At 36.6% G+C, this 12,001-nt stretch overlaps 1 protein-coding gene across 1 annotated transcript; it reads right to left on the bottom strand.

The window, feature by feature from the left end:
* Positions 1-371: 371 nt before the first annotated feature.
* Positions 372-11,791, bottom strand: LOC123834585 (large ribosomal subunit protein eL21-like). Its single transcript, XM_045863679.3, has 2 exons — positions 11,620-11,791; positions 372-956 (listed from the first exon to the last, which is right to left on the bottom strand). The coding sequence occupies exons 1-2, from the start codon at positions 11,789-11,791 to the stop codon at positions 445-447; spliced, it is 684 nt and encodes a 227-aa protein (XP_045719635.1). The 3' UTR covers positions 372-444.
* Between the last annotated feature and the right edge of the window lie 210 nt (positions 11,792-12,001).

The following is a 12,001-nucleotide window of genomic DNA, read 5'->3' as shown; positions in this document are numbered from 1 at the left end:
TAATCCATTATCCACTTAGGAGTCAGAACTATCTTTTAAATAGCAATATTGGAGCTTAAAAATGTACATTTCTTTTTATTGCAATTTGAAGAATTCAGAAACTCTGTCCTGGACCACAGAGCCCTCATGACCTGGTCCCTGTTCACTGATGTAATATCAACACTCAGTCACCAAGTTAGCCACTGCGTGCTTTCTTGGTTCCTCTCTGTTGGTGTTGATGGTCCTCCTGCCAACTCATCTGCCTGGGTTTCTCTTAACTCTTTTTTATTATTTGGTGTTCTCCTTTTTATTATGTATGTTTCACTTTAAATAACATCTCCTTTTTTTTTTTTTAGGACACGAAGTTTGCTTTAAATATTTTTTGGGGGGAAAGGACACCACACTTCTACTCAATTAAGAGAAACATTTTTACAGTCTTGAGGTCTTTTGTTTTCTTTACATTTATCATGCCATGAATTCATAGGGAATGGGTTCCAGCAATTCGGGCTCCTTTCCATTAGTTCTCACAAAGTGTGCTTCTCTGGGTGGGGCAGGCTGGCACTTCAGTTGAACCCAAGGACCTTTCTCTTTGGCTTCCTTCTTTTTCTGATCATTTTCCTTCACATGCTTCAGGAAGCTGTCTCGACTCTTTGAGTGTTTAATATGCTCAATGCGTTCATTAATTCTCTTGGCAAGAATCTTGCCCTTAACTTGTTTGTTTACAACAATGCCAACAGCATGCTGAGTAACATTGTAGACTCTTCCAGTTTTGCCATGGTAACATTTGTGGGGCATTCCTTTTTGAACAGTGCCCATTCCCTTGATGTCCACAATATCAACTTTCTTATGGATTCTCATGTATGTGGCCAAAGGAACAACTCCATGTTTTCTAAAATGTCTAGAGAACATATAGCGGGTACCTTTCCCCTTTCCTTTGTGTTCGTCATTTTGGTGAATTACTGGAAGATGGTGGTTCCCTTAAATAACATCTCCTAATAGAAGAGTTTGCAGAACTCTTTATCAGGAGTCTATACTCAGGCATGCTCTCTTATCACACCACCCTCTTTAATTCTCTGGATAGGATTTGTTCTAGCCCATATATTATCATGGGATATAGAAGGGCTATGGAAACAGAAATTTTGTCTGTTACTCCTGTATGCTCAGTCTTCAGTTAGTGTCTGGCATGTAGCAGAGACTTTGTGTGTGTACATGCCTATACACATATATATATGTATGTGTGTGTGTGTGTATCTATATCTGATGGAATAGATGAATGGTGAGTAGACATTTGGATCCAATTGTATCCAATGACATTGAAATGCCAGCTTTGAAGTACCTCATTGTATTTCATTCTATGATAAAAGGATTAAATCACCCAGAATATGCTTGTCTTATCTATTTTTTAAAGCAATGCATTTCTTAAAAACGTCTCATACAGACCTTGTAGAACCCTGTGGAGATAGACAGGCATTCACTGAGTCCTATTTAAAAACCTCTGCTCTGGCAAGGATACTCTGATCAGGCACAGCCACTTCCTCCAATGCTAGAAAGCTCAGCTGATATTAATATCAGTATGTCTTTTCTAAAAAGGGCCCAGATGCACTGCCTGTGGACCAGCTGCTTTTGCCCTCTATTTCTGATCCTTAGTTCTTTTGCTTTTCTTCTCCATATGTCAAAGTTTTCAAACCATTTGGAACCTTCCTCTCTACTTATATCCCATCATTGAGCAATTTTTACTTTGGACTTTCCAACAGCTTGATACAAGTAACCATCTATTAATATTGACCACCATCTGCAAAGCTTTAAATACAACTTAATGATGGTTGGAGTCTGCATTTTACTAAAAGAAAGGCAGCTAGTAATATCAAAACGCATGATAGGCGTTCTCAAGTATTTTGAAGCCTTATTGGTCTGGCCTCTCTCTTACAAACATTTCCTTTTCCTGTTTTAATGGTGTTCTCATTTAAGAGGAGTAAGACATTTTTCTCTCCCAACATTCTATTTGGTTTCCAATTCATTTTGATCATTCATCTGACAACACTTAGGATAGGAGACGTGAAAGTATACAATGAATCTACCCCTCTACAAGATTGCTTGTAACTCCCCCCAAATGCCCTACAAAACCTTCAACATTCAGAGAAATATTATTGCCTGTTATGAAAGAAACGGAGGCAAACTGGAGTTCTCCTAATTGGATTAGGTCATCTGATGGTCTACAGGACATGAAGTGATATCTGGTAGCAGCTTATGCTACTGCTTACCCTTCCGTGTAGCGATCACAATAACATTAAGGGTACGTACATGTAGAGGGAGCGAAAGAACATGAATACTATTCTTCCTTTCATTTTCTCTATCCTATTTGTATGATTTACTTCTTTATTTTTCCTCAGACTTGCACTGAATTTTATTTTAAAAAGTGAACATAGATGAAAAACGATCTCTTGGATTACAAAGTAGGGCAACGAGGTGAAAGGGAGTGGATGCAAGATACACAAAGTTATAAAACAGACAAGGGGATTATAAATGTATACTGTTTTCAACCTAAACGAAATCATTTGTCAGCAGGGGAAACTGTTTTGAGTGAAGATTATTTTCACCGCATATATGCAAAGTGTGCGTAGTAAGTCATTTAAATCAAGGTTATACATTGTCTTTAGGCAATTATTCTATTCTGCAGACGTCAAATGTAAAAAGCCAATTGTAAGCAGTTTTGAACCGTTATTTTGTTGTAATTATGCACTCCTCTGACAAAAGATAATGATTTATTTTACAAAGAAAATGCTGCAGGGTTACTTTGTGGAATTTATAGTGTAACAGGGAGAAATCATTAACCAAGCAGGTACACAGGAGAGGGGTGGATGCTAGTGTGCAGTGGGAAATGAGTCAGCTCATCTGAGGATTGATGTGTGCACTTTAAGATCTTTATAATCACATTAGACCTGCTTGTTAGCATTTGGGCACAATATTCACCCACGATGAAATTTTTGGCTTTCTCTGCCCAATGAGATGAGCTCTAGAAAAAGAGACAGGTAGTACTATTTTTTTTTTGGTGGTGGTACTATTTTTTTAAGGCTGTTTGGGAGATGACCCTAAATCTGAGGAGGCTAGGAAGGGGTAAGAGAAGAGATGATATAACAAATTCAGGCCCAAACTGAAAAGATGGTTGAGTCTTGGTCAGTGTGAGCTGTTCACATTGTGGACACACCGGGGCATTCCTGTGGAGAGGCATGTTTTCAAAAGCCTGTTGGGCTGGGAGTTTATGCATGAAGTTCTCAGAAGTCACAGCACAACAGAGAACCCTCCTGCTGATTTTTTTTTTTAACCAGATTTGTAGCTTAGATCAGCTAACAGTTTTTTAATCATTGAAAGAATACTTTAAAAATTAATAACTTAATAGTGACATCATAATCTTTCACTTTTAATGTTTATTTTATGCTGTGTAGCACATGCTTTTACATTAGCCAGAGGAGCCATGAGGAAGGTATGATTACAAGAATAACAATTGCAGACATACCCTTCGTCTAACTCTTTGTCCAAGTTGTGCCAAGCAGAATGGGATTCCAACTTCTTCTCCTAGCTTCTCCCATTTTCTGACAGGGAGCTAGGTTTCTGATAGGTTCTCTTTAGCAGGTTTTGATATTAACCTCTGTAACCTGTGGGCATCAATTTCTTTCATTATGTCACTGCCAAGCTCTGCTCCATGTTCCCTTTATGTGGCCCAATCATGGGACATTTATTTTGTTTTCACAGAGTTATGACCTCTTTCATAATTACTGGTAGTGATCTTCCTACCTTTGTCACGAATCATGTTTCTCTCACTAAAACAAACAGGTTTCATTTCCATGCTTCCTAGTACTATGCTTGGGCTTCCTATAATGGAAATGGAAGTTCTTGATTTTTTAAGTAATATTCTTAATGTTATAGCATTTATATTTATCCATTTTTTTCAGTTCCATATAGCTCTTATTTTTGAGAAACTTATGTCCAGTTGTCTCAGACTTGGATAGAAAGATAAAACAAGTTTAACCTAAAATTATTCTTCTCCCAAAATCAACTCATGCCCACTGAGTCTTTTCTGCTCCAGTGAACTCATTTTTTACTCATGACAATAAAGGAGCTTCAATCCCCTATGCCCCCGACTCGTGATATCTAAACCTGGCATCCTGGGACCTGAGAATCAAATCTAAATCTCCCTTTCCTATTTTCCCTCTGGAGACCTTCTAGACCTCTTTGCAAACATAACCCTTGCCTCTGCTCTGTTTTGCCAGTTATCACAGTGTATATGTGGATTCTCCTTCCCCTCTGCTTCCCAGGCCTAGACTTTATTAAAGATATTTGCATTTTAATCTAGATACCATATAATTTGCTGTTTAAAACATTTTTTGGTGAAAACTTGTTAGGAGAAGAAAGTTTTAATCTTGAAAATATGTATACAGTGAAAATTAGTCTTCAAACTGAAGAAAATTGATAGCTTATTCTTTGTTTTCAATTCTTCAGCAAACTATAACAAATTTTGGTGGATTTAAAAAAATAGCAAGTTGGTTCTTATCAAAGAGCTCACAAGTTAGTCGGGGAGAGAGTACTTATCAAAAAAAAAAAAAAAAAAGAAGAAGATGGCAGATAATGACAAATGACCCAGCAGGGGAATAGATCCCATGGTTGAGAATCATACAAAAAGATTTATATTGAGAAGAATTGGAAAAGGCATAGTGAATGTTATCTCGTTTTAAGAAGATATGAAGAATTTGTAAAAATTCAAAAGGCTGCTGTAAGTGATGGACCTCGGGGTGTGTGTAATATGCTGAGCGAGAATGGGGGATAGAAGTTGGTCAGCGCATTGGGGAATGGTTTGGGGACGTCTAGGTCAGAGAACCTGTGGTGGCAATCCAGTACAGTGACTGAGACAATGGATTTGAAGGTGGACATTTTTGAGCTTCACCCTTAGCTTTCCTACTATTTGCTGTGTGCCATTAATCAAGTTACTTAACACCTTTGTTAGAGTTTTCTCTCAGTGGAATGGGACTAATGATAGAAATGATTTATAGTTAGGAAGCTGGAGCTACGCAGATAGCTCAGTAAATAGGTAGGTAGATGAAAGTGCATAGAAGGATGACAAAGGAGGATGGCGGTGGAAATCAGGATTTAGAACTTCATGCATGGGCATGTAAAATTCAACTTTGCTTATACGAACTGGTTAGTTCTACCCATGAAGCAATTATTTAAATTAATTAAATTTAGAGAAATTAATTTATGTTTATTAGGTACCAATTTGACAATGAATCTCTGACCTTGAAAATTAAAAGATGAGCAGTAATGACTACCATTTATTTTCAGGGCCCTGACATTTCATTAGATTCTGTATAATACTAGTACATTCAAATACAATAAAGTAGTAAAGATAGGGCAATTGAATGAGATATTTCTTAGTAAATGTAATTGTTTTTTAATAATGCATTATAATATGTAATAATATTTGTATAGGCAATATATTAATATAATAATATATTTTTATAATAGTATATTCCTTAAATCTACAAAATTATTCTTTCCCAATTGGGTTTATAAATATATGGGAACAATATCTGCCCTTAACTCATGCAGGCCACAATTCACTTATTTACAGTATTAATTTGTGGAAAGGCTCATTTACCTAATTGACTCTGCAAAGGCAAACTTCAACACAGCTTTCCCAAATCATCACATGTTATAGTAGTTAATGATATTTCATCTATCCACTCAGTATACCAGGTAAAAAAGTGACTTTTTTTTAACTAGGATGATTCAGATGATTATGTTAATTTTTCCATATTTTTCTATTTATTAATAAATCATTAAGGTTTTTTAAAGTGTGGGCAGAAACCATGCATTTATTCTAATAGGGACAAGTAATAAGTTGAATATATCTGGGTGATTTAGGCTGGTTATATGACTATTTAATAGTGTGCACATGATTACATTTACAAAGGTGTATTACCAATGAAAATTCCATGACATTGCAAATCAATTCATAGAATTATTAGAAACATTCAAATATGCTATTTTAGAATGACAACTTATTTCTGTTTTTTGTTTGTTCGTTTTTCTCAGGTACAGTTCTAATCTTTAAAAAAACACACTGAGATGCCTCGGTGTCTTTGTACATTGTTCCTCAGGAAGTATTCAGAACAGGAAATAACCACACAGTGCTAATACAAATTTCCTTATTATTTCTGCAACTCACTTCAAATTAAACTAACTTTGATAATAATAATATAGTCCCTGGACAATTTGCACAGTTCATTTTCTTATATTTATATTAATGTGAATTCTAAATAAGTAACCAAATTCTTTTATTTTTTTAAAGATTTTATTTATTTATTTGAGAGAGAGAATGAGATAGAGAGAGCATGAGAGGGGGGAGGGTCAGAGGGAGAAGCAGTCTCCCTGCTCAGCAGGGAGCCCGATGTGGGACTCGATCCCAGGACTCTGGGATCATGACCTGAGCTGAAGGCAGTCACTTAACCAACTGAGCCACCCAGGCGCCCCTCCAAATTCTAACAAATAGAAGGAGTATAGCTCATCCTCCTGTCTTCTAGTTTACTGCCCCCCCCCACCCTGTGACGCTTGGCACAGGGTCCCCTTGTTCACTGATGCCCTCTTTTTCTTGCCTGTCACCTGACTTCTGGTATAACCATGGTAACAACTGCTCTCTTCAAAGGGGCTGTATTGTAATTTATACATATTTCAGGCATGTTTTTAAAGATTGTTTGCTTATGAGTTCTTACATTGAGTATTCTATATATGTGTCTTAACTCAAGCCTTATGTATATGTAAGTTCATATATCTCTGTGTGTACATATGTTTTTACATTATATATTTATATTATGTATAACATATAAATTATATTTGTATTATGTATAATATATGTAAATTTATATTATATACAAATATACAATATACTATATATAAACCCCTATACATGTTGGCAATAATGTTGGGTATATGTTCAGAAATAAAATATTCTAGTGAATTATTACTTAATTAAATAGAAATTATGCTTTATTGCTACCCTACAACCCAGCAATTGCACTACTGGGTATTTACCCCAAAGATACAGATGTAGTGAAATGAAGGGGCACCTGCACCCCGATGTTCATAGCAGCGGTGTCCACAATAGCCAAACTGTGGAAGGAGCGAGATGCCCTTCAACAGATGAATGGATAAAGAAGATGTGGTCCGGGCGCCTGGGTGGCTCAGTTGGTTAAGCGACTGCCTTCGGCTCAGGTCGTGATCCTGGAGTCCCGGGATCGAGTCCTGCATCGGGCTCCCTGCTCGGCGGGGAGTCTGCTTCTCCCTCTCCCACTCCCCGTTTGTGTTCCCTCTCTCGCTGTGTCTTTCTCTGTCAAATAAATAAATAAAATCTTTAAAAAAAAAAAAGATGTGGTCCATATATACAATGGAATATTACTCAGCCATCAAAAAGGATGAATACCTACCATTTACATTGACATGGATGGAACTGGAGGGTATTATGCTAAGTGAAATAAGTCGATCAGAGAAAGACAATTATCATATGGTTTCACTCATATGTGGAGCATAAGGAATAGCATGGAGGACCACCGGGGAAGGGAGGGAAAACTGAATGGGAAGAAACAAAGAGGGAGACAAACCATGAGACAAACCCCTTGCAGAAGGGGAGGTGGGTGGGGGGATGGGGTAACTAGGTGTTGGGCATTAAGGAGGGCACAGGATGTGATGAGCACTGGGTGTTATACGCAACTGAAGAATCACTGAACACTACATTTGAAACTAATGATGAACTATATGTTGGCTAATTGAATTTAAATAAAAAAAAGAAATTATGCTTTATTATTACGATTATTTTTTCTTAATATCCTTCATCTATTTCACCCATCTCCCACTACCTCCCCTCTGGCAAGCACCATTTTACTCTTTGAGTTAGAGTCTGTTTTTTGTTACTCTTTTTTTCCCCTTGTTTATTTATTTCCTAAATTCCACATATTAATTAAATCATATGGTATTTGTCTTACTCTGACTTATTCACATAGCATTATACCCTCTAGGTCCATCCATGTTGTTGCAAATGGCAAGATCGCATTCTTTTTTTAATGGCTAAGTAATAGTCCATTGTGTATGTGCATATATATTTTACAAGATATATGTATATATGTATATATCTCACATCTTCTTTATCCATTCATCAGTGGATGGACACTTGGGTTGCTTCCATATCTTATAAATAATGATGCAATAAACATATGAGTGCATATATTTTTGAGTTAGTGTTTTTATTTTCTTTGAATAAATACCCAGTAGTGGAATTATTGGATCATATGGTAATTTTATTTTTAATTTTTTGAGGAACTTCCATACTGTTTTCCACAGTGGCTGCACCAATTTGCATTCCCACCAATAGTGCATGAAAGTTCCTTTCTCTCCACGTCCTGGCCAGCCCTTATTAGTTCTTGTATTTTTGTTTCTAGACATTCTGACAGTTGTCAGGTGATATCTCATTGTGGTTTTGATTTGCATTTCCCTGGTAATTAGTGATGTTGAGCATATTTTCATGTGTCTGTAGGCTATTTGTATGTCATCTTTGAGAAAATGTCTATTCAGTTCCTCTGCCTATTTTTTTAAATCATATTTAAATAGTCCTCTGCCTGTTTTATCTCTCTCTCTTTCTATCTGGTGTGTGTGTGTGTGTGTGTGTGTTCAGTTGTATAAGTTCTTTATATATTTTGGCTATTAACCCCTTATTGGATATATAATTTGCAAGTAGGTTGCCTTGTCATTTGCTGATGTTTTTCTTCACCATACAAAAGATTTTTATTTTGGTGTAGTCCCAATAGTTTATTTTTGCTTTTGTTTCCCTTGCTTGAGGAGACATATCTAGAAAAATATTTCTGCTGCCACTGTCAAAGAAATTACTGCCTATGGTTTCTTCTAGGAGTCTTATGGCTTCAGGTCTCACATTTAGATCTTTACTCCATTTTATTTTTGTGTATGGTGTAAGAAAGTGGTCCAGTTTCATATTTTTGCATGTAGCTGTCTAGTTTTCCCAGCACCATTTGCCATTTGTTGAAGAGACGGTCTTTTATTCATTGTATACTCTTGCCTCCTTTATTATAGATGAATTAACTATATAACAGTGGGTTTATTTTTGAGCTCTCTATTCCGTCGCATTGATCTATTTTTGTGCTAGTTCCATACTGTTTTGATTACTACAGCTTTGTAGTATATTATGAAATCTGGGATTGAGATAACTCCAGTTCCTCTTTCTCAAGATTGCTTTAGCTATTTGGGGTCTTTTGTGGTTCCATGCAAATTTTAGCATTATTTATTCTGGTTCTTTGAAAAATGTTGTTGGTATTCTGATAGGAATTGCATTAAATCTGTAGATTGCTTTGGATAGTATGGACATTTTAACAACATTGTTTCTTCTAATTTATTAATATCTAATATCTTTTTATTTGTGTCATCTTCAATTTATTTCATCAGTTTTTTTTTCTTCAAGTTTTTATTTAAATTCCAGCTGGTTAACATACAGTGTAGTATTTGTCTCAGGTGTAGAATTTAGTGTTCATCATTTACAACACCCAGTGCTCATCACTACTAGTGCCCTTCTTAACCCATCCCCCACTTAACCCATCCCCCTTCCCACCTCCCCTCCAGTAACCCTCAGTTTGTTCTCTGTAGTTTAGAGTCTGTTTCCTGGTTTGCCTCTCTCTCTCTTTCTCTCTTTTTTTCATATGTTCATCTGTTTTGTTTCTTAAATTCCACATATGAGTGAAATCATACGGCATTGTCTTTCTCTGACTGACTTATTTCGCTTAGCATAATATTCTCTAGCTTCATCCACTTCATTGCAAATGACAAGATTTCATTTTTCTCGTGGCTGAGTAATATTCCATTTTATATAGATACCAACACTTTATCCATTCATCATTTGATGGACATTTGGGTTCTTTCCACAATTTGGTTATTATTGATAATGCTGCTATAAACATCGGGGTGCATGTTGCACTTCGAATTAGTATTTTTGTATACTTTGGGTAAGTAGCTAGTAGTGCCATTGTAGGATTGTAGGGTAATTCTATTTTTGAACTTTCTGAGGCACCTCCACACTGTTTTCCACAGTGACTGCACCAGTTTGCATCCCCACCAGCAGTGTAAGAGGGTTCCTGCTTCTCCACATCCTCACCAACACCTGTTGTTTCCTGTGTTAATTTTAGCAATTCTGACTGGTGTGAGGTGATATCTCATTGTACTTTTGATTTGTATGTCCCTGATGATAAGTGATTTTGAGCATCTTTTCAAGTGTCTGTTGGACATCTGGATATCTTCTTTGGAAAAATGTCTGTTCCTGTCTTCTGCCCATTTTTAAATTGGATTATTCATTTTTTAGGTGTTGAGTTTTATAAGTTCTTTTTCTTTTTTTTTTTGAGTGTTGTAAGTTCTTTATATATTTTGGGTACTAACCTTTTATGAGATATGCCATTTGCAAATATTTTCTCCTATTCCACAGGTTGCCTTTCAGTTTTGTTGATTCTTTCCTTTGCTTTGCAGAAGCTTTTTATTTTTTTTTGGAGTCCCAATAGTTCATTTTTGCTTTTGTTTCCCTTGCCTCAGGAGACATACCTAGAAAGAAGTTGCTACAGCTGATGTCAAAGAGGTTACTGCCTTTGTTCTCCTCTAGGATTTTTATGGTTTCAGGTCTCACATTTAGATCTTTAATCCATTTTGAATTTATTTTTGTGTTTGATGTAAGAAAGTGGCCCAGTTTCATTCTTTTCATGTTGCTGTCCAGTTTTCCCAACACCTTTTGTTGAAAAGACTGTCTTTTTCCCATTGGATATTCTTTCCTGCTTTGTCGAGGATTAATTGACCATATAGTTATGGGAAAACAATTCCTTTTTTATATTTTTTAACGTAACTCTGTTTTCGGTGTGGAAGGAGTGGCTAGAGTAGATGAATGTGGAAACCCGTTAGAAGACCATTAAATAGCTGATAATTGGCCAAGCAGGGAAATAATCCAGCTTTTAAACTCTGAAAGAAGAAAGTACAGTAATTATTTCTTATTGTTGGCCACATCCACAGCCAATTTTAGTCACTGTAATAGTGACTGAGCTGCAACCGTCATCTATGTTACTACATTCGCTACATCACTCCTACAATTACTATGTTGCTACTGCCCTCAAATTGGTCTTTCTGACTTTAGCCTTGCCTGCTGGAAGACAGTCCATGCTGCTGCAGCCAGAGTGATTACTCTAGAATGTGAACAGGATCATGACATTCCCTGATGGTAAACCTTTCCAGGGCTGCCCACTGATCTCAAAAGTCCAAACTCTTGAAGTGCCACAGAAGGGGTATTCAAGCCCATTTGTGCCTAGCTTTTATTTTCCATGTCAGATTAAATATTATCCACTCATATCAAACTGGGATGCAGCCAGAATGAAGAATTTCATTCCCACAGAGAAGCCACACACACTTTTATGTCTGGGACATTAGATGTGATCTTCAGTCTACATCCAACACCTCTGATGACAAATCTCATTGTCCCACTCTAACCCCCATCACACATGGAAACATATTTTGCCTGGGTCATGGTCTCCAACATTCACATCACAGGGTTTACATTACCTGTCAACTCTTCTAGAAAGATTTCCCAGTCCAGGATTGATGGTCTTCTGTCATTGCAGTTATCATTATTTAATTCCATTGCTTGCTTACTTTGGCAAACTGCCTCTTGATTTTCTGTAAGGAGGACTATTACTTTCTTGTTCCCAGTTGTATTTCCAGAGCCAAGCACCATAGTAAGTGCTTGAAAAATACTTGTTCAGTTAATAAGAATGAAGACTGAATGTTTGAATAAATGAACAGATTTAGGTGTTTTAGGTATCTTCCCCCACAACAGTATTCAATCAAAACTTTGTCACTTAGGAACTATATAGTCACCACAAATGACTTATTCAGTTTCTCAGACAATCACCTCATGGTTGGTGGCTGAAACAGGTGTGAGTTC

This window comes from Mirounga angustirostris, unplaced genomic scaffold, assembly GCF_029215605.1.
Source record: "Mirounga angustirostris isolate CCGP_5_RB_7025 unplaced genomic scaffold, mMirAng1.0.hap1 SCAF_1, whole genome shotgun sequence".
NCBI classification, from domain to species: Eukaryota; Metazoa; Chordata; class Mammalia; order Carnivora; family Phocidae; genus Mirounga; species Mirounga angustirostris.
The sequence above is the reverse complement of the archived record's forward strand: the minus strand, read 5'-3'. Positions and strand labels throughout refer to the sequence as shown.

Excerpts from the sequence above, each read along its gene's own strand:
- LOC123834585 (XM_045863679.3), bottom strand. The coding sequence starts at position 11,791 with ATGGTGCTTGGCTCTGGAAATACAACTGGGAACAAGAAAGTAATAGTC. Across the intron at positions 957-11,619 it reads CTTTCTAGAAGAGTTGACAG|GGAACCACCATCTTCCAGTA; the intron begins GTAATGTAAACC and ends ATGTTATTTAAG.